Raw genomic sequence first — 23,278 nt, 5'->3', positions numbered from 1 at the left:
ACATTGACATGAATCAGCCATGGGTGTACATGTGTTCCCCATTCTGAACCCCCCTCCCACCTCCCTCCCCATCCAATCCCTCTGGGTCATCCCAGTGCACGAGCCCTGAGCACCCTGTCTCATGCACAGAACCTGGACTGGCAATCTATTTCACATATAGTAATATACATGTTTCAATGCCATTCTCTCAATGCTATTCTCTTTGCCTTCTCCCACAGAGCCCAAAAGTCTGTTCTTTATATCTGTGTCTCTTTTGCTGTCTTGTATATAGGGTCATCGTTACCATCTTTCTAAATTCCACATATATGCGTTAATATACTGTATTGGTGTTTTTCTTTGACTTACTTCCATTTTCATCCACCTCATTAGAACTGATTCAAATGCATTCTTTTTAATAGCTGAGTAATATTCCATTGTGTATATGTACCACAGCTTTCTTATCCATTCGTCTGCTGATGGACATCTAGGTTGCTTCCATGTCCTGGCTATTGTAAACAGTGCTGCGATGAACACTGGGGTACACATGTCTCTTTCAATTCTGGTTTCCTTGGTGTGTATCCCCAGCAGTGGGATTGCTGGGTCGTATGGCAGTTCTATTTCCAGTTTTTTAAGAAATCTCCACACTGTTCTCCATAGTGGCTGTACTAGTTTGCATTCTCACCAACAGTGTAAGAGGGTTCCCTTTTTTTTAAATAAAAAACTAAAGGCTTACAATGAAGGCCTTCAGTTTCTATGTACCAAGTACACAACAAGTTCGTTCCAGTTCTCCTGTAGGCTATTAATAAAATCCTTTTTCACGGTTATCCCTTTAAGATAATTTTTTATTGTAAAATAAGTTTAGTGGTGATAACTTTATATAATTCACTCCCAGAATTTGAAGCTACAAATATTAGGGTCTTTGAGTTATGCTGGATTCTTATATGCAACTGGCATAAACCCCATTATTTGAGCTCTCTTAATCACTTTTATAATTTCTTTTTGTTTCTTCTAACAAAGACCTATTATATCCCTTCCATAAATTCATCTAGTAAATAGAGAAATAAACTGGGATAAAGCTGTACATTCTTATAATCTACCCATTTTCCACATAAGATACAATTTTTTAAGAGACTCCTTAATAGGATTTTCCATTAGAACAGGCAGGACCTCACTACTGGTCATTTAGGTCATTTTACATGTATAATCCTCTTAAGTAAAAGGCACAATAACAATTATTGCTTCCTCCCTATAGTCTTTAAGATAGATCAAAAAGATCTATAAGTGATCTACCATCTTGAGGGGGAAAGTACTCCTTAAGTATCACAAGAAAAGATGAGGCAATTTGGTAAGCATCTTGTCAAGGTAGGAGGAAAAAACAAGCAAGCAAGAGAAAACAGTTACAATCACTAAAAGAAACTATGCCTAAGCAGGAAACAATCAAAGGTGGGCTTGGATATTTTCTTGTACCAGAAAAGAAGGAAGTGCTCAAAAGTCTAAGAGGGCCCAAATTGAAGTGGACCTCTACATTTTAGCACCAAAGATTAATGACTAATTGATTTTAAAATTCTGAATAAATAAAAATTTCTAAGTACATAGTAATATAAACACACATAAAAAGAGAAAGAAAATATTTAAAAAATCTATTTGCTTCCTATAAGTAACTATTACACTAACTCCTAAACTGGTAATTAAAGGGAAAGAATTAAATAGTGATCATGCCATTTTTAGGGAACTGCACTTCATCCCAGTTAATGAGATAAAGCTCTTCTTCACTGAGAAATGACAGCAAATTAGTGCAAAGACATGACAGACTTGGAAACTAACCATTCTGCAAATTCTAAAATAATAACTGATTCATACCAGGATTATCAATGCACGCTCAAAACCATGTGGTGAAACGTAATTGGGAAACGGGACATTTACAGTGTCAGACTATCACTAGATCTTTTTTGACAGCAAAAGAAAAACTACATCTTTATATTGGAAAGACCTCACAAATTCAGGACAACTTGAGTTTGTTATGCCCTCATTTTTAAATTTTTTCTTAAAAGAGTAAATGGCATTTCTGGAAAGATCCATAAAATACTATTAAGGGACCGTCTTTGTGGAAGGTGACTGGACACCTAGGGTGGGAAGGAGATCAAGTTTTCAGTGTTCATCTTTTAAAAAATCATTTTAACATACCACATTTTCAATTTAAAAAGAGAATAAAAAATAAAGCAAGTATGTTAGTGATACACAGCCTTTTGACTCTCTTCAACTGTCATCTTGAAGTGACATTTAAATCTTTTCTTTTTTGGGGGGTGGGGGTGGGGAGGGAACAATGCTTTGCCACTTGGCATGTGAGATCCTAGCTCACCTGTGAGACCAGGGATTGACTCTCATGCCCCCTGCAGTGGAAGCAGAAATCTAACCACTGGACTGCGAAGGATGTACCTAAAGTGAAGTGAAGTTGCTCAGTTGTGTCCGACTCTTTGCGACCCCGTGGACTGTAGCCCACCAGGCTTATTGGTAGCTTAGTTGTGTCAGACTCTTTGAGACCCCATGGACTGGAATCCACCAGGCTCCTCTGTCCATGGAATTCTCCAGGCAAGAATACTGGAGTGGGTTGCCATTTCCTCCTCCAGAGGATACTCCCCATCCAGGGATCAAACTCACATCTCCTGCTTGGCAGGCGGATTCGTTACAACTGAGCCACCTGGGAAGAACACAAAGTACATTATTCAGTTTAAAAAGTAAGCATACAGGTATTTACCTGAGGGTTAGTCACTCAGTCATGTCTGACTCTTAGAGACCACATGGACTGTAGCCCACCAGGCTCCTCTGTCCATAGGATTCTCCAGGCAAGAATACTGGAGTGGGTTGCCATTCCCTTCTTCAGAGTAACTTCCCAAACCAGGGATCGAACCCAGGTCTCCCATATTACCAAAATTTTTTACTGTCTGAGCTACCAGGGAATCCCACAGTGATAAAATATATTTTTAAAACTGCAATCTGGAAAATATCCTGGTAGTCCAGTGGTTAAGACTCCGTACTTTCACTGCTGAGGGCCAGGGTTCAATCCCTGGTCTGAGAACTAAGATTTCAAAAGCTTCAAGGAGCAGTTTAAAGAAAAAAAAGCAGGGGGGAGAAGGGGGGAGCCGGAGATTACTACTGTAATTAGGAATCTAGTATACTGTTCAACTGAAGGCAAATTACATTAGACCAAGCCTGTATTACTTTTCTATGGTTTGTTTGCACAACAAATCCTGTTATCAGAACTCATGATACATCAGTTGTTCTGCTGCAAAGAGTAGAGAACAGATTTTTCAATTGTACATATCCTCCTAAGAATCAACCATTTAAAATGCTAACTGGGAAGTATACCAAATACAAAAATTCAAAGAACTCTGGCAACCTGTATCTTTAACTACTTTTCTGATACTTAGAGAGATACCTATTTTGCACAGTGCCTGTTACCATGGTACAAAACAATAAACTGATTGTTATTGATATCATGCTCTTGCCAGTCTCTAATGTACTATTCTTTGCAAATATTTTTACTCAACAAATTAAAAACTTGTAAAAAGTAAAAAAAATAACTGTAATACACAATCAAATTCATAGTGATTTGAAGAGGATCATATCCAGCTTTCATTTACTCACCTTTTCATTTTCCTGGTTGTGTTTATTCATTGGTGATACTGGTTCAGAAAAATCAGTCTCATCATCTACTGCATATTCTCTGCCAGACAGAAAATCCAATAGGCGACTCTGTAAGAATTACACAATATTACTACAATCAGCTGAGAATTCCACTGCTGCTCCATAAGGAGTAGTACATGTGTGCTAAGTCACTTCAGTTGTGTCTGACTCTGTGCAACCCCATAGACTGTAGCCTGCCAGGCTCCTCTGTCCATGGGATTCTCCTGGCAAGAATACTGGAGTGGGTTACCATGCCCTCCTCCAGGGATCTTCCTGACCCAGGGATCGAATCTGCATCTCCTGCATTGGCAGGCAGGTTCTTTATCACCAGCATCACCTGGGAAGCCCCCATAAGGAGTAGAGATCATTTCAACTTCCATTATTCATAGAACTGTCATCATTTAATATACCTAAACAGTCAACTGAATCCCAAAGAGCTTTTTTTCACTAGTTCTTTGAGGCTCAGCTGACTGTAGAGAAATAAACAGGCTGCCAGTCACCTGCTTAAGCTGAGAAAGTCTTCTTGTGGTCTCTCAAGCCTCACCAACAGTAAAACCATCTGTTGGGCTACTTAATGGCTTCCTGAGAGTCTGGGAACCCTGGCACACTCATAGAAGGCATGTATTGATCTTCCCGAGATCTCTAAGGACTGCTAAGCTCGTCTCAGGACTTTTCTCATAGCTCAGTTGGCAAAGAATCCGCCTATAGTGCAGGAGTCTGCCTGCAGTGAAGAAGTGTGCCTGCAATGCAAGAGACTGGGGTTCAATTCCTGGGTTGGGAAGATCCCCTGGAGAAGGAAATGGCAACCCACTCCAGCATTCTTACCTGGGAAATCCCATGGACAGAGGAGCCTGGAGGGCTACAGTCCATGGCATCGTAAGAGTCGGACATGACTTAGTGCCTAAACCACCACCACCACCACCACCACTACCAACAAGCTCTTCTCAAGATTCACCATATTTGCTCCTCAGCCTAGGTCTCTGATTTCGTCCTCCAGATAATTGCTCAGCTTATGAAAGCAATCGCTGTTCCAGTTCTCCCTAGAGTTCAGTTAGAATAAAGACTTCTATGCTCCTAGACGGGGCTTCCTTACTAGCTCAGAGGGTAAAGCGTCTGCCTGCAGTGCGGAAGACCTGGGATCAACCCCTGGGTCAGAAAGATCCCCCTGGAGAAGGAAATGGCAACTCACTCCGGTACTCTTGTCTGGAAAATCCCATGGTCAGAGAAGTCTGGTAGGCTACAGTCCATGGGGCTGTAAAGAGTCGGACACAACTCAGCAACTTCACTTTATGCTCCTATATGCCCATGGGGCCCTGCACCCATATCCCTCAGGAGAGGAATTATAAAAGTAGGAAATAAAAGGGAGAGGGGCATCATTCAAATTATGTTCCCAGAACTTCCCTGCATTATCTTTATCTTAACTCCTTATAATTCTTACCTTATTTAGGCTACAATAAATCAAAAACAAAGAACGCCTTTCAGGATCATGAAATTTCAGGATCTTTCAGAAATATTTAGAACTTTATGATATGTATCTTTAAAGATACTTTAAATTAAGATATTTAGCATTATTTTTTAAAAAAATCAATCTGAGGATATTTTCCTGCTCATTTTTTCCTCACTGAAAGTTTCCTTTGGTAATGTAAGTATCAACCAAGTTGTTAGTCTTCTAAGATTTAAATGCAGAAAATGTTCTACTTCACATATTACTATCTCAGCAGTTCCCACTTCTTTCCTGATGTTCTACAGAGGAGACATACTGATATTTGGAGGCAGAACATCTTCAAATGCAGAACCTTATATATCTCACACTATTAGTTAATTCACTTAAATGAAGAAACTTGTTAGAGAACTTAGAGGCAAAGGATAAAATGAAAACAAAGACCTCAGACAGATAATACTCTCACTGGCTTTTCAGAAATTCTTGTTTGTTATTCCTACAATCTAAAACTTGTGTTTCATTAGTCTCTCTAAATTAACTTTGTGAAAAATAGTTAAAAATCATCTCTAAAAGTAAGCAAATAAAATATAACTAGAGGGGAATTATAAAAAAAACTGTCTTCATTCACAAGTATCCTTAGTATGGTGGGGGTGTGTATGCCAAGGTATGCATGTACGTAAATGTATTTTGAGAAGGTTAAAAATGGGCAAGGATTCTCATGATGGCCCCATGAGGCAAGGACAACAAACCATATGCCAGTATCCATTCTCCCCTTCTTCCTTAGTATCTGAGCTTTCTTTTCGTTTCTGGCATGTTACTACACAGAATAAAAACTATATTCTCCATCCTGGCTAGCATCTTGGTGTGGCCATGTGACTAAGCTTTGGCTAGTGAGATGCAAGCCAAAGAGGTACACCACTTAAAAGGAAAAGAGACTGTCCTCCCTTACCACTTCCTGCTGCAAGAAATGCTGATACAACATCTGGAGGTCCAACACTTACCTTGAACCACAAGTGATCTTGAGAGTAGAAGTGAAGAACTAAGATGGGAGAGAGGGCAGAATGACAGAAAACTCCTAGGTATCTGATAACCATGAACCAATCATACACATCCTAGATGCTTACTTACCTTTAGACATCTTTTACAAAAGAATGAAACAAACTTCCATTATCTTAAACAACTGTTATTATGGAGGTTTCTATTCTAAGAAGCCAAACATTACTGCCAAGTTATTGAAAAGAAATATTTGTAAAATATTTTATATGTTAGAAATTCCAGTAAACATTTTCTTCTAATTATGGCTACAATTTTTTTTTTATTACCACTGTTTAATTACTACTTTAGTGGCACTTGGTAAATATTAAGATAAATTTCTTTTCAATATGTTAAAACATACTAGATATATTCAAATATATTCTAGAATAGTATATCACCAAGCTATGAAGGATGATACTACATTAACTTTAAAATTTATACTCTATAAAAAAATAAGGCAATGAATATGTCTGCAAAAAATGAATAGAATATCACCTCATGCAGAGAGTATCATACTGAACATTCTCATTAAATCATACTCCACCCTAGTAAAAAACTATTAGTCCACAGTCATAGCAATTATTTATACTATATATGCCAAATGAACAGATGCACCCTAAACCAAGAAAGTAAAATACAAAAGCAATCCTTGACATTATTCAAAAAGAAATCACACATTTGGTATCGATTTACTAACAATGTTTTAATCTAATAAGTAGCTGTTCTTATAATTTAACAAAATATTAATAACACAAGTTCAACAAAATTTACCACCAAAATATTCCCCTCAAGTAATGACTAACTTTCAGGTAGCTAAATTTTCCATTCTTAACATGATCCAAAAAGCAAAAGCATTATCAAGTTACTATAAATGCTAATACCATCACTTAAAATAAAAATAAATCTAGCCAAATTTTAATTCAACTAAGACAGAATTATTTAAAAAATACTTACAGGAGATATGTTCGCATAATTTTCACAATTCGAAGTCAAATCACTACATTTTTTATAAACATCAATCAGATCTAACATGTTACTATTCTTTAAGAAATCATCATAAATCTTCCTGATGTCCTCATAATGGTCAATCACTTTTATATTTTCAACTGGTAAGTTTAATTTCTCATGTAGAAAGTATTTCCAGGTCAATATGATATCACTGAGAGAGACTGTAAACTCTCCACTATGCTGAAAGAGAATAAAAATTAAAAATTACCAAAAATAAAATGATTAAGTTGGATGCTAGTTACTCATTAACTTACAACTAAGATCAGTTCAATTCAGTTGCAAAGTCATATCTGACTCTGCAACCCTAAGGACTGCAGCATGCCAGGCCTCCCTGTCCATCACCAACTCCCTGAGTTTACTCAAACTCATGTCCATTGAGTCGGTGATGCCATCCAACCATCTCATCCTCCGTCGTCCCCTTTTCCTCCTGCCTTCAATCATTCCCAGCATCAGGGTCTTTTCAAATGAATCAGTTCCTCGAATCAGGAGGCCAAGGTACTGGAGTTTCAGCCTCAACATCAGTCCTTCCAATGAACACCTAGGACTGATCTCCTTTAGGATGGACTGGTTGGATCTCCTTACAGTCCAAGGGACTCTCAAGAGTCTTCTCCAACACCACAGTTCAAAAGCATCAATTCTTCGGCACTCAGCTTTCTTCACAGTCCAACTCTCACATCCATACATGACTACTGGAAAAACCAAAGCCTTGACTAGATGGACCTTTGTTGGCAAAGTAATGTCTCTGCTTTTTAATATGCTGTCTATGTTGGTCATAACTTTTCTTCCAAGGAGTAGCATCTTTTTATTTCATGGCTGCAGTCACCATCTGCAGTGATTTTGGAGCCCAAAAATAAAGTCTGCCACCATTCCCACTGTTTCTCCATCTATTTGCCATGAAGTGATGGGACCAGATGCCATGATCTTTGTTTTCTGAATGTTACAAATTGAATTTTGTCATAAAAAACTCTACATTGAATTCCACCGGATTTTAAAAGAATATCCAAACTGAACTAAAGAATAATATTAATACCTGATATAAAAGAAAAAGATTTTGATGATGTAAAGTAAAAAATAATAATAATAAAATAAATACTATCAACTATAAAAAGTTTGCACTTGATAAAGTTAACAAATATGAAAGAAAGTGAAAGCGTTAGTCGCTTAATCGTGTTCAGTCCTTTGAAACTCCATGGTCTGTAGCCCGTTAGGTTCCTCTGTTCATGGAATTTCCCAGCCAGGAATACTGGAGTGGGTTGCCATTCCCTTCTCCAGGGGATCTTCCCCACCCAGGGATCAAACCCAGGTCTCCTGCATTGCAGGCAGATTGTTTCACATCAAAGCCACAAAGGAAAGCCTTAACAAATATAGTCATCTTATTTCCTTAACTTTACTAAATTTCTCTACCAAAAGTGGGGGAGGATGGGTGAGTACTGAGCTGTACTTAAGTGCTATTGATTAAGGAAACATTAATTCCTTTTAGTTCTTTTTGCTAAGGTATTTTTAGTCTCTTATTTAAAACTTCAATGCCACACTGGATTCCTACATACCACATTATCCCAAATGTTAGTCTTAAAGCATGATCATAAAACTTAAATTTTTAAAAATTATGTTTTATTACTATTTCCAAGGAAGCTAAAATATCTGCTAAAATTTAGGGTCAGTGAAGAATTTTGAACCTTCCCTGCTTATCATCACACATAACTATCACAAATAAATGCTAAAAAGCAACAGGTCAGGTTTCTTTCTATAAGTTGTCAGATGTTACTATTTAGGCAAAATTGTTCTTTTTTTCCTCTTCTTCAATATCTTCATGATAAATTATCTCAGTGGACATGTTGAAGATTTTTTTTTAATTGACTGTATTCTGTTCCACTTAAGTATCCCAGATATTAACAATGATGCCCTCCAAAACATGCTAGACCTAATTTAGTTAAAAAAAAAAAAAAAAATCTAACTACTGTTTTCCAATGCAGTATGAGTAACAAATATTTTTAAGTATCTGTATGTGGTTTTGAGAAATATATTTTGCTGCCCTCTTCCACAGCTAAGTTTAACATGTTAGCATTTTTTGCTAACACCAATATCTTTCCATTAATAAAGCATTTAAAAATGGCTGGGTATTTAAATACCATTCATTGGAACTAATACCATTCATTGGAACATTCACTGGAACATTAAATACCATTCATTGGAACTAAATTGTAACATCATCTTTAGCCAATGAAGATAAATAGAAAGAAATAAAAGGAAGCCAAATAATATGTTATTTTCTACATATCTGATTCTTTCAAATCTCTGTATCTTTTATAAAAAGTAGCCATATTTTCTAATTAATATCCAAATTTAAGACAAGGTGACCAAACTGCCTTAAAATAAGTAACTTTTTATTTATCCATATGGCAGCAACTAAGAAAATTATCTTTATTGTCTTTAAAGTAAGGATCCATTATATAAAAATTATTAAAATTAATTATATTTCATGAAATTAGTTCAATGTACAATCAAAAAAAAAATCATTAACTCTCAAACACTGGAACCATAACCCAGATGTAAGACAGATTTGTAATTTCTCAGCATTGCATCAAAATTGTATACTTTACTTCCCAATCCCACAAAGGTTACTTACACACCAAGGAATTTCCAAATGGTATTTAAGTTAAACTAACTAATTTAATTAAATTAGTTAAATTAATTCAATTATTTAGAGTTTCAAAACTAAACTGTTATATCTCAAAAATTCCTAACAACTATTTTGGAATAACAACCTTCATATTAAAAATAAATTAAGATTTTGCCTAATATAAATGTACAGATTTCATCCTAATGACTCTGTGCTGTCCTCAGTCATGTCTGACTCTTTGCAACCCCATGGACTGAAGCCTGCCAGGCTCCTCTGTCCATGGAATTCTCCAGGCAAGAATGCTGGAGAAGGTTGCCATTTCCAACTCCAGGGGATCTTCACAACCCAGGGACTGAACCCAAGTCTCGTGTGTCTCCTGCACTGGCAGGTGGAGTCTTTACCACTGCACCACCTGGGAAGTCCTATCCTAATGACTATAACGAAAGGAAACCATACAAGTTCTTAATCTTGTGAGAAAAGGTTTTGACTACGTTAACAGTGTTTATACTGGGATTGTAAAAACATTTTAAATCCAAATAAAAATGCACTCCAAATATCAGTTTTCACGATCAGGTGCCCATCATGACAGCATATTCTATTATTCAAACCAGTAACAACTGATTGAGAGTTTGCGGTCAAATCAGAAAATGTTTTGCTAAGAAAACATGCCAGCTGGCGAATATTTGAAGGAAGTTCAAAACGTTCAATCCTTTAGTTCTCTGATGGACATAAGAAGGATTGTATTTCACAAGAATAAAATGAGAAAAAGCGAGTTACACTTATCAGAGTACTTGTACTTTTTACATTTTCCCGAATATATACTTGTATAATTATTGTACTTATATAATTATTCAAAATTTTAAATAAACTTTATTTTTTAACTAACTGGAATTCTTGTTATTGAAAGAGAATAGATAGCAAGTTTACTTAAGAGCATTAATTGGATGTATGACCTTGAATGAGATATTGAAATCCCTGAGTCAGCTTCCTCGGTTATAAAGTAAGATTGTACATATTAAATAACACATGATAAACTGTAAGCAATCAAAACTGTCAGTTTCCTTTCTCTTTTATTATTCAATGTAAAATAACAGTTTGTTGTGGGAAGTGTGGTAGATAAATAGAATATAATTTTTAAAACTCTTTCTTCCTATTTGTTATATCACTATTGGATCATTTTCAAATCTGACAGTCAACCGCAGGTGCTGCGACAGCTTTCCACAAAGTTATAAAATTAATATCTTTGTTTTATTCAAAGGAATATTCATAGGGTTCTTAAGGCTAGTTAAGTTGAAAAACAGCCCTAATAGGGCAACGGCCAGACAAATTAAATCTATAGAACCAATTCCAAAGAAAGGAAAGGCTAAAATTTTATTTGCAATGTAGTAATGAAGATCTGATAGATAGACTGCCTGATGAACTATGGACAGAGGTTTGTGACATTGTATAGGAGACAGGGATCAAGACCATCCCCATGGAAAAAAGCAAAAAAGCAAAATAGCTGTCTGAGGAGGCCTTACAAATAGCTGTGAAAAGAAGAAAAGCGAAAAGCAAAGTAGAAAAGGAAAGATATAAGCATCTGAATACAGAGTTTCAGAGAATAGTAAGGAGAGATGAGAAAGCCTTCCTCAGCGATCAATGCAAAGAAACAGAGGAAAACAATAGAATGAGAAAGACTAGAAATCTCTTCAAGAAAATTAGAAATACCAAGGGAACATTTCATGCAAAGATGGGCTCGATAAAGGACAGGAATGGTATGGAACTAACAGAAGCAGAAGATAATAAGAAGAGGTGGCAAGAATACACAGAATAGCTGTACAAAAAAGATCTTCACGACCAAGATAATCACAATGGTGTGATCACTCACCTAGAGCCAGACATCCTGGAATGTGAAGTCAAGTGGGCCTTAGAAAGCATCACTACGAACAAAGCTAGTGGAAGTGATGGAATTCCAATTGAGCTGTTTCAAATCCTGAAAGATGCTGCTGTGAAAGTGCTGCACTCAATATGCCAGCAAATTTGGAAAACTCAGCAGTGGCCACAGGACTGGAAAAGGTCAGTTTTCATTCCAATCCCAAAGAAAGGCAATGCCAAAGAATGCTCAAACTACCGCACAATTGCACTCATCTCATACGTTAGTTGGAGAAGGCAATGGCACCCCACTCCAGATCTCTTGCCTGGAATATCCTGTGGACGGAGGAGCCTGGTAGGCTGCAGTCCATGGGGTCGCTAAGAGTCGGACATGACTGAGCGACTTCACTTTCACTTTTCACTTTCATGCATTGGAGAAGGAAATGGCAACCCACTCCAGTGTTCTTGCCTGGAGAATCCCAGGGATGGGGGATCCTGGTGGGCTTCTGTCTATGGGGTCGCACAGAGTCGGACACGACTGAAGCGACTTAGCAGCAGTAGCAGTAGCAGCACACGCTAGTAAAGTAATGCTTAAAATTCTCCAAGCCAGGCTTCAGCAATATGTGAACCGTGAACTTCCAGATGTTCAAGCCGGTTTTAGAAAAGGTAGAGGAAGCAGAGATCAAATTGCCAACATCTGCTGGATCATGGAAAAAGCAAGAGAATTCCAGAAAAACATCTATTTCTGCTTTATTGACTATGCCAAAGCCTTTGACTGTGTGGATCTCAATAAACTGTGGAAAATTCTGAAAGAGATGGGAATACCAGACTACCTGACCTGCCTCTTGAGAAACCTATATGCAGGTCAGGAAGCAACAGTTAGAACTGGACATGGAACAACAGACTGGTTCCAAATCGGAAAAGGAGTATGTCAAGGCTGTATATTGTCAACCTGCTTATTTAACTTACATGCAGAGTACATCATGAGAAAAGCTGGGCTGGAAGAAGCACAAGCTGGAATCAAGATTGCCGGGAGAAACATCAATAACCTCAGATATGCAGATGACACCACCCTTATGGCAGAAAGTGAAGAGGAACTAAAAAGCCTCTTGATGAAAGTGAAAAAGGAGAGTGAAAAAGTTGGCTTAAAGCTCAACATTCAGAAAACAAAGATCATGGCATCTGGTTCCATCACTTCATGGCAAATAGAAGGGGAAACATTGGAAACAGTGACAGACTTTATATTTTTGGACTACAAAATCATTGCAGATGGTGACTGCATCCATGAAATAAAAAGACACTTTCTCCTTGTTAGAAAAGTTATGACCAACCTAGATGTCATATTAAAAAGCAGAGACATTACTTTGCCAACAAAGGTCCATCTAGTCAAGGCTATGGTTTTTCCAGTAGTCGTGTACAGAGTTGAGAGTTGGACTGTAAAGAAAGCTGAGCACCAAAGAATTGATGCTTTTGAACTGTGGTTTTGGAGAAGACTCTTGAGAGTCCCTTGGACTGCAAGGAGATCCAACCAGTCTATCCTAAAGGAAATCAGTCCTGAATATTCATTGGATGGACTGATGTTGAAGCTGAAACTCTAGTAGTTTGGCCACCTGATGCAAAGAACTGACTCATTTGAAAAGACCCTGATGCTGGGAAAGATTGAAGGCAGGAGGAAAAGAGCACGACAGAGGATGAGATGGCATCACCGACTCAATGGACATGGGTTTGAGTAAACTCCAGGATTTGGTGATGGACAGGGAGGCCTGGCGTGCTGCAGTCCATGGGGTCCCCAAGGGTCAGATACGACTGAGTAACCGAACTGAACATAAAGGAAGTATATCCAGTGAACATGGGTAAATGGAGCACACTGAAAGATATTGACAAAGTGTACAAGAGAGCACCTAAAATACATGTACTCTTTCAGACAGTAAGAAAGAGGCAAAAATAAGTCAACAGTAAAGTAAGCAAAGAAGCCTGGCATGGGGTCCCAAAGAGATGGATATGACTTAGTGACTGAACAACAAAATAAGCATAGGATATGAATAGACAGTTTAAGAAAAAGATACCTCAAAAGGTATCCTTTTAAAGGTTTACTTAAGCACCGTTTAAAATTCCTAATTTTTAGGTATTAAATTATTCTTTCTTTTTCAAAATGATGGTTCTAGTCAGTATTTTTTCTCAATGGCTTTATGTGCTAACATGAGAAATGTTCAAATATGTCAATGTCTAATTTGAGAGGGAAATTTTACTAGTATGGCACCCCACTCCATTACTCTTGCCTGGAAAATCCTGTGGACGGAGGAGCCTGGTAGGCTGCAGTCCATGGGGTCGCTAAGAGTCGGACATGACTGAGTGACTTCACTTTCACTTTTCACTTTCACGCGTTGGAGAAGGAAATGGCAACCCACTCCAGTGTTCTTGCCTGGAGAATCCCAGGGATGGGGGATCCTGGTGGGCTTCCGTCTATGGGGTCGCACAGAGTCCGACACGACTGTAGTGACTTAGCAGTAGCAGCATATGAAATTTAAAAGTCTGGGAACTACTGACATACAGAATTAAAATAATTCATCAGAATGTCATTTCACTATCTAGCCCAATAGACCCATTGAAAACATTTTACCCTTCAAAAATTTTCTTCTCTAGTCAAGATAATGCTAAGTCTCCTGACCATTTTCAAACCATCATTATTTTAAATCCCCTGGATGCTTACTCTGAACTGATAATCTTCTTCCTTCACCACTTCTTCAAATTCTTCCCATCTGAAGACTTCCCTCTTTTAAGTATATTATATAAAGTCCAAGAAGACTTTCCTTACCACTCCAACCTAGATTCATCCTTCTTTCATCTGAACATCTCTCAACCCTTAGGTAGAACTTATTCCAAACACTCTTACCCAAGCCAACTGTGCAAAAATCACTTCCGGTTATAAAGATTAAAAATTTGCTTAAAAAATAAGACAATTTCCAGGGTCTCAGTCAAGATCAGGAAAATCAGTGTCCAAGATTAGGGCACAGGAGCCAGTACTTTTTAAAAGCCCTCCCAAGTGATTCTGCTTCACAGCCTGGCTTAGGAATAATTAATCTATACCACAGAGTCTGAAATTAGTCATAAAATAATTGATTACATTTAAATAAACATTATTTATGTGTGTCTTCTAGAACTTTTTGCAGAAGTCTTATAAAAATAATTTTTAACCATAATAATCATAATAGTTGTATGTTTACCTTAAAATTGGCATCACCGACTCGATGGACGTGAATTTGAGTGAACTCACGGAGTTGGTGATAGACAGGGAGGCCTGGCATGCTGCGATTCATGGGGTCACAAAGAGTCGGACACGACTCAGCGACTGAACTGAACTGAACTGAACTACCTTAAAATTATAAATTAAACATCAAATGTGCACGTCACACATTAAATTATACATATAAAAGTTTCACTTTTGACAAATTAACAAATCATTTCAAATCCAATGGCAATATTTTGACACAGACACACAGAGGCATTTGTGAATATAGTATAATGACATTATCATAGAAGGGCACATATTGCTCAGAAATTAATGCAATTAAGCTTATTCAAATGGGCAGCAACCAAAATTCACTTTTAAAAAAAAGTTAACCTAAATACAGTCTACTAACCTGTTTGTTGTTCTCTGCCATGGAAAGCTGCAATGCCAAGAGCATGGAGTCTGCACCACACACAGTAGTTCTCTCAGAGTTACAAAGAGTGTGCCAGTTCCTTCTGAACTCTTTAATCATATCCAAGATAGACTTCTGATTAAGCCCAGCCATGCTCTTAATGTAGGACAGAATGCAATGTTAAAAAGCCATATTTTAATTGGAAATTAACATTTAACATGTGTAAGGAAGCAGAGTAAGAGAAAAATAGTGAACAAGAGGTCATTTCATATTTACTACAACTGCTTTTAATTAAATTTAGAAAAACAGAGTGATACAATTTCCACCCAATCATACTTTCCTCTCCTTTAGTTTTCTTAAACCAAATTTTGTAAAACAATGAAATCCAACCATCGATCTGAGAATACAAAACAGATAAAGGCAAATTCTGCAAACATGATTATAGACACAAACATAGCAAGCTGTATTTTTTAAATATTTATTTTGAAATAGATGGTGATATCTACGGCAGAAGACAAAACAAAGAAAGTCAATTTCCTCTCATCCCTGTGTTATCCCAAAAGGGGTGGTCTATTTTCCACCTCTTTGAATCTGGGTTAGCCTTGTAACTTGATTTGATCAATAGAACGTGACAAGAATGACATCACAGGAATTCCAAGCCTAGATCTAGTTCCCAAAGGCCCATGCAGAAAGAGTTAATATGGCAGACCCGACTATTATCTTTTAAAAAGCATGTTTACAGGGTTGGCCCTTGGTTGGCATCTGGAAACTTAAGATTTCAGGAAGATTTTCAGTAAGAATGGTTCATTGCACTTAAACTATTTGTACAAACAATATAGCTTATGCTGATAGGCTTTTCTTTTTAGTCTAGAATTTCGGAACATAGAAGATATATACATGTTCAAACCCCAATAAAAAGCCTGGGCACTGAATCTCTAAAGAGCTACCCTGACAGACAACATTTCATGTGCTGTCATAACTTGTTGCTGGGAGACTTAACTATATCTTATGTGACTCCCCAAAGAGAAGACTTTTGGAAGTTTGTGCTTGATTTCTCCTGGAGTTCACCCCCATGTACCTTCTCCCTTTGCTGATTTTGCTTGGCATCTTTTCGCTGTAATATATTATAGCATGAGTACAACTACATGCTGAGTCCTTTGAGTCCTCTTAGCAAATTATCCAACCTGGGGTAATCTTGGGGGCCTCCTGACACAAGCCTACAGTTTTAGCTCTTACTCTCTCACTATTCTCAGAATGCCATATGAAGAACTGCAAATGAGCCTGCTGGAAAGGCTGTGTGGAGGAGAATCAGCTGATAGGCTGCTGCTGCTGCTGCATCGCTTCAGTCGTGTTCGACTCTGTGCAACCCCACAGATGGCAACCCACCAGGCTCCTCCGTCCCTGGGATTCTCCAGGCAAGAATATTGGAGTGGGTTGCCATTTCCTTCTCCAAGCTGATAGGCACTCCAGCTGATAACCAACACCATGAACAGACATGTGAGTGAGGCTATCACAGATTATCTAGACCCAATCAACCTGTCAGATGACATACAGCACCCTAAGTGACCCTAGGCAAGACCAGCAGAACCATGTAGCTGAGTACAGCCCAAATCGTTGATCCTCAGAATCATAACATTTAAAATGGCTGTTGTTTAACACCACTTAAACTTCAGAGTGGTTTGTTACACGGCAATAGACAACCAAAACAATAATAGCTAATACTTAGAAGGTTTCTTGGAGCCAGGTACTTTTCAAAAGCTTAATATTTATTACCTCATTTAATCTTCACAAGAGTCCTGAGGAAGGTCTGTTATCCTCATTTTACACCTGAAGAAACTGACACCCTATGCTGCTGAGCTAGCAAATGGCCAAACAAACCTAAATTCAAGACGCCTAACTCCAAAAGTGGTGCGCTTTTATATCACTACGACTTTTTTTCCCCACTTTATTTTAAGTACCCTAGTCTCCAACACAGTCACATGCCATTATCTTATTTTGGGTATTTTACTATTCACATTCAATCAATTTACTCCGTTATCTTTTTCTTCCTTTTTTTATATGACATAAACAGAATCCAGGATGTTTACTAGGTATCTTGGGTTTGCATGATTAAAAAAAATAAATGGGTATGTGCCATTTACAAAACAATAATTTGCAGACATAATCAGGGATGCAATTTAAAGATACAGGTAGAAGACCATAAAGTATCTACAAAAATACAAATCCAAGTAAACAATAAAATTGTCTTCAAAATATCACCTTCATCTCTTATAAGAAAAAAATATAAAGTGAAGAAATAAAGTTTCAGTAACATGATCAGTTTGCCTAGAATCAATATTTAGTAGTAAATTATTTACTGGTATTATTTAAACATACTATGAGTTCGGATTGCTAAGAATGAAAACTAATCTGGAATTAGACTGTTTTGAATTCTAGCTCCACCACTTACAGGCTGTTAGAACTCCAAGTTATGTCCCCTCTCTCTGCCTCAGCTTCCTTGTGAAGCTTCCTTGTGAAACCTTCCTTCCTTTTGTTTTCCAACTGAAAACAAAAATAATAATAGTACTATCTCAGAGGGTTTTGTGAAAAGTAAATGACATAAATACAAGGTAAGATTTTAGAACAACGCCTCGCACATATAAAAGTCCATCTTATTCAGGAGTTAGAACACTTTTGGAAAGGTTCCAACAGTAAACAGTGAGGTTTGCAGGACATAAGGTCTCTTAAAATTATTCAAACTTCACCTTGCAGGGTGAAACTAGCCACAGACAATACATAAACAAATGAGTACAGCTCGGCTTTAGCAAAATTTTACAGAAATGTAAAGATCATAAAATTTTCACATATTATAAAATATTATTCTGCTGGACTTTTTTTTTTTTTTTTCCAACCAACCAAACACGTAAAATTAGCTCACAAACTGGCTGCACAAAAACAGGCAGTACCACCAGTTAGCCAAGCCTCTAGCCTTGACTCTTTCAGTAGCTAGCTGGCTGTGTGAGTCTAAGCAATAAGCCCTGACTGCCTAGGAAGACGTAGAATACTTCCAGAAATCAAGGAGACAATGATTATGCAAGTGCTCTGAGTGTCAGGCTGCAACATACAAAGAGTAGTAGAAGATAGCAGCAATAATAAACACTTGTTTTTAGCATTTGGATTCCAAGCTGGACTGCAGCAAAAATTGTAAGGCAGGAAAATGTCACTTGGGAGCCAGTGTGAGATGGATAAAAGAGATATACCAAGGTCCCCATTTACTGGCTGTATGTCCTTCAGTATTTAAAACCTCTGATGAGCATAAATTTCTTCATCAGTAAAACGGAAATGATTATCTCCTAGTTCATAAAATTAGGACACGTTAGTGAGACAGTAAATAATCGACCTAGTGCTGGACACTTAGGAGGTGCTCAGTAAAAAAGGGCATCGTTGCTGCTCATGGTATGCAGGTCCTAACAGTTCTTTGGGCGGAAGTAAAAGGGAGAGGAAGAAAGTGGAGTCTACCTAAGCCTGGTTTCCTGCCTAACTAAGTAATCTAAGTAGGGCTCTGTGGACCTTATTCTTCCAGTCAGCAGATGATCCCTCAGCACCTTCCAGCTCCATCAATGGAACATAAGAACTCTGTTCAATACCCCCAGACCAAAACCAGACCCCGGAGCAAAAACACTCCACAAATATTACTCTAGGCAACCACATGGCGCTCTGCTGTTACCGAAAAACCCTCACAAGTCGCAGCTTAAAGCCTGCAGACGGACGAGAAAAAGGTGACACTCACCTGGCTCGGGGAGAACCCAAGTAGGTGCAGACTCCCCTGAAGAATGCTCCAGCTGGCTGCACAAGGGCGACTGTTCCAGAGATCGCGGGTTTACATTTTAAATCTCGCGGGAGGGCCCGACAGCCAATCGCAGCTCCCGCCCTCTGACCCGGAAGCAGAGCCGGCGCGCGCCGCAGCAGCCCAAGGTGAACAGCAGCTCGGCTTTAGCCGCTTCCAGGCGCCCTCCGGTGCGTATCGCGCGTGAGCCCAAGGGGCATCCCTGCTCGGCTGCCGGTCGCCACGCGCCTCCAATCTATCCCTGGGAGTTCCTCCTCTCCTCGGGCCGTTCCCCACCCCTGTTCCTTTCGATCTCGGGCTCCGGGAGGTAGTGGCGGGGTCTCGCGGTATTTGCGTGGCTCTGAAAGAGATGTCAGGGCTATGCGGGGACTTCTCTTGTTCCCTCCCTCCCCTGTTTTCGCAATTTTAGAGGGGCGAGTCCAGCCCGCTTTGTACAGTGAGACCCTGAGACTGTAATTAGACTGGTCACTGCTTTAATGAACAGTTAGAAACCGAGTTTCCTATTCTGGAATCTTTTGCACTTCCCACCCTGCTGCCTTACCTGTTGGTCACTTTTTACAACTGTTTAGTCCCAGATGCCCACTCTTAAGGTTACTAGGTTATAGACTTCCCGAGGTGGAACTCATATGATTTCTTAGTAGATACTCATCAGATACTTGACGTGTTTGCTATCAAGCCCAGCTGTTTTCAGGACAACTACCGTCCCATTAAAAAAAAAAAAACAAACCAAAAAAGTGACCTCTTCAGAATCTATAAGTCTCATCTGGGAATGCTACTTTCAGAATGCACACCAGGCCATGAAACATTAGCTGAAGTTTTGTGCCTGGTTTTATGAATACTATTTTGTGTCCCATTTTGGCATTCCTTTCTCCAGATTGTATATTTTGTATCTGCTTATGTTATAGTACTGTTCACACTAAATCATAAATAACCCTGGATTGTGAGCTCTTTCAAAACAGGCTTTTGTGTTTCTCTTTATTGTACTGGTGCCCAGCACTTAGAAAGTCTCACATTCTGGCTCCTCTTATGAGATTGGCAAGCGAGTTAACCATGTGAAGTCTCGATTTCTTCATCTGTAAAAAGGGGATCATAGTACCTCCTTCTTAGGTTTGTGCAAGTATTAGGCATGGTAATGTTAGTAAAATACTTAATGGTGGCGCTTGCAGGTAGAGCTCCATAATGTTAATGATCATTAATTTTTTATGAGTATATTTTCTAGTAATGTAATTCCATCTTTTAAGTACTCCCTGTCCTTTAAATAATCTAAACAGAATTTTGTAGTGACTTTCTCTGCAAGTACCATTCACAAAGTAGTTGAATAATTTTTTTTTTGAGCTGCCTGTCATCACATCCTAACACTTTGATGGTTTCTGTTTCTGTGCTGTAATCCACAGTTCTGTGACCTTGTCCAATAGAAGGCCGTTTTTGCAGCTGCACAAGTTTTGCCATACAAGATGAAGCAAGATGCCACAAGAAATGCTGCCTACACTGTGGATTGTGAAGATTATGTGCATGTGGTAGAATTCAATCCCTTTGAGAGTGGGGATTCAGGAAACCTAATTGCATATGGTGGCAATAATTTTGTGTTCGTTGGCACCTGTACATTTCAGGTTAGTGTACAAAACTGCACTGAGTGACAGTGAAGATGTTACACTGAGAAGAAAACTTATACAAACTTTGGTAATTTTCACTAAACTTTGAAAGCATGCTGAGCTTAAATGTAAAAAAAAATGAGATGAACTACTGAGAAAGACATTCCTAGTAATATATGCCTAATATTTGTGCAAACACTGAATAAGTATTGAAAAGGAAGAATACAGTTGACCTTTAAACAACACAGATTTGAACTGCATAGTTCACTTATACATGGATTTTTTTTTTTTTTTCAGTAATAAATACTAGGATACTATAGAATCTGCAGTTAGTTGAATCTGCAGATGCCGAGGAACTGCCCACAGGGAGAAAAATGAAAGTATTAGTCTCTCAGTGGTGTCAGACTCTTTGCAACACCATGGACTATAGCCTGCCAAGCTCTTCCTCTGTCCATGGAATTCTCCAGGCAAGGATACTGGAGTAGGTTGCCATTCCCTCCTCCAGAGGATCTTCCTGACCCAAGGATCAAACTGGATCTCTCGCATTGTCGGCAGATTCTTTACTATCTGAGCCACCAGGGAGGCTTACTGCAAGTTATACCAGGATTTTCAACTGTGTGGAGTCACTGCCCTAACCCCCATTATTCAGGGGCAAGGCCATATACATATATAAGGCTCCTCTTATGCTTCATGATTAGAAATGGAATATTCTAGTAATTGAAGGTTATAATTAACTATACCTTGTTATGTGCAGGGAAAATACCAATTAAATGAGATCTGATTAATTACTAAATCCAGCTTTTCTGTATTCCACTTTGACATAGAAAAAAAAAACAAAAACAAGCTAGTAGTATTGAGAGCTTAAAAATGATCTTCCAGGAGACTTTATAGCTGTGATGATATCAGCTTTCCTAGTTGCTCTCATGCTTTTTATATATCTAGAGTATACAGAGTATGAGATCTACAATTGAACAGGCAATTCAGCATAGTCATTAAGACCGTGAACTCTGGAGCCAAAATGCCTGGGTTTTTGTGCCTGCCTACCTCTTAATAGCTAGATGACCTTGAGCAGGTACTTAATGTCTCTTCTATAAAAATGAGAACAATTATACACTTGACTCTTAAACATTGTGGAGGTAAGGGCTGCCAATGGATGCAGTCAACATCCAGGTGTAACTATAGTTCCCTGATTTCTCATCCATGGATTCAATCAACAGCAAATCATATAGTCCTCTAGTAGGTATGTTTTGAAAAATATCTGTATATAAGTGGACACAGTTCAAAATCATGGTTTTCAAGGGTCAGCTGTACTTAACAGGGTTTTGTATGAATGTCATAAGTTAGCATGTACAGTTCCTACATAGTATCTGACACATTTAATACATATGACTGTCATCGATTTGGTCAGGCACGCTCAGGCACAGCCCCATATTTAATGGTGTGGCACACATCACATTTTCTCACAGGAAAGCTAGTTCTACGTGTCAGAGAGAATTTGAACAATGGGAGGTCAACCCTCAGGAACCTCTGATTAATCCTTTGTTTATCAGAGTGTTATCTATATAACACTGTTTCCTAGATTAAGGTTAATCAGTGAGGTAATTTGGCAATGACCAATTTTCAAAGATTTTAAATAACTTTATCACCAAAGTGATATTATAAACATTGTAAATATTATTTCCTCTTTTACTGAGGAGGCAGTTTAGTATCTTACAGTATTTTAACATCATAAATGCAATTTGACATTTTACAGTGGCATAAATGTATTAGGTTATACACAACTAGACTGCATGTATATTTATCCTAAAAAGAAAGTATGAATTAAAAGCTTCCGTTGGTTGGTGTCTGAGTAGAACACATGAGTTCTTACATTATCTCACATTGCCTCTTAGAGTTGGGGTAGGAATTTCTAGCTTTTAGGCTGAATATGACCTTCAGCCTGATCTCAGCTGGACCAGGTTAAGATCTCATCAGGTTAGGATCATAAAAAGTCACATAGTTAGGAGAAATAATACAACACACTCTTGAAAAAAACCAAAGGGAAACCATTTTTCTAATGCACACTACTAACCTACAAAAGAAAAAAGCAGCCTCCTACAAATGAAATTAAATTTTGTTTCAGTGCTTTAGAAATTAATAGCTAATTGTATTCAAAAGTACTGAAAAAAAAAATGCTTTGCTTTATGTTCACCTAAGAAATTCTGAGGGAGAAAGTCAAGAAGAGAGGAAAAAGAAGGCAAAGAAGTGATGGGTAGCAGAGAGAAAAAGGGAGCAAAAGGTGGAAAGTGACAAAATGAGGGGAAAAAAAAGAGCAAAACATTTGTATTGCTCTGTAACTGTGGTCATAGACATTATCCCTGTGGACCCTTAGACTGTGAGGCTGGCAATGTGGGTCTTAACCCCAAATAACCTAAGGAAAGAATTAGACTTTTATTAACTTATCAAGCAGTGAACACAAATTATCTTCTGTGCCAGGTATTAGGGATACAGTTAAATAACTGTCTCTGTCCTCATGGAGTTTCCATTCTACTTTAAAGGAATGCAAGGATTTATCTGACTAATAACTGAAAAAACAAACTCTATACCAGATTTTTAAACCAC

General features: G+C 38.1%; 2 protein-coding genes across 4 annotated transcripts in view; one reads left to right on the top strand and one right to left on the bottom strand.

Annotated features, from left to right (window-relative positions):
• The window catches only part of PARPBP (PARP1 binding protein), a 69,105-nt gene extending 49,975 nt beyond the window's left edge, over positions 1 to 19,130 (bottom strand). For all 3 annotated transcript variants that reach the window (XM_061417099.1, XM_061417098.1, XM_061417097.1), the window contains exons 1-4: positions 19,029 to 19,130; positions 15,260 to 15,415; positions 7,094 to 7,327; positions 3,625 to 3,732 (exon numbers count right to left, since the gene is read on the bottom strand). In XM_061417099.1, coding sequence (XP_061273083.1) covers positions 3,625 to 3,732; positions 7,094 to 7,327; positions 15,260 to 15,412 — 495 coding nt within the window. In that variant the 5' untranslated portion in view covers positions 15,413 to 15,415; positions 19,029 to 19,130. The remainder of the gene's footprint in view (positions 1 to 3,624; positions 3,733 to 7,093; positions 7,328 to 15,259; positions 15,416 to 19,028) is intronic.
• A 31-nt stretch (positions 19,131 to 19,161) lies between these two features.
• NUP37 (nucleoporin 37) overlaps positions 19,162 to 23,278 on the top strand; it is a 52,487-nt gene continuing 48,370 nt past the window's right edge. The window contains exons 1-2 of the mRNA XM_061417101.1: positions 19,162 to 19,255; positions 20,480 to 20,695. Of these exons, the coding sequence (XP_061273085.1) occupies positions 20,540 to 20,695 (156 nt within the window). The 5' untranslated portion in view covers positions 19,162 to 19,255; positions 20,480 to 20,539. The remainder of the gene's footprint in view (positions 19,256 to 20,479; positions 20,696 to 23,278) is intronic.

This window comes from Bos javanicus, chromosome 5 (assembly GCF_032452875.1).
Source record: "Bos javanicus breed banteng chromosome 5, ARS-OSU_banteng_1.0, whole genome shotgun sequence".
Taxonomy (NCBI): Eukaryota; Metazoa; Chordata; class Mammalia; order Artiodactyla; family Bovidae; genus Bos; species Bos javanicus.
Note: the sequence above shows the minus strand (reverse complement) of the source record. Positions and strands in the feature narration are given on the sequence as shown.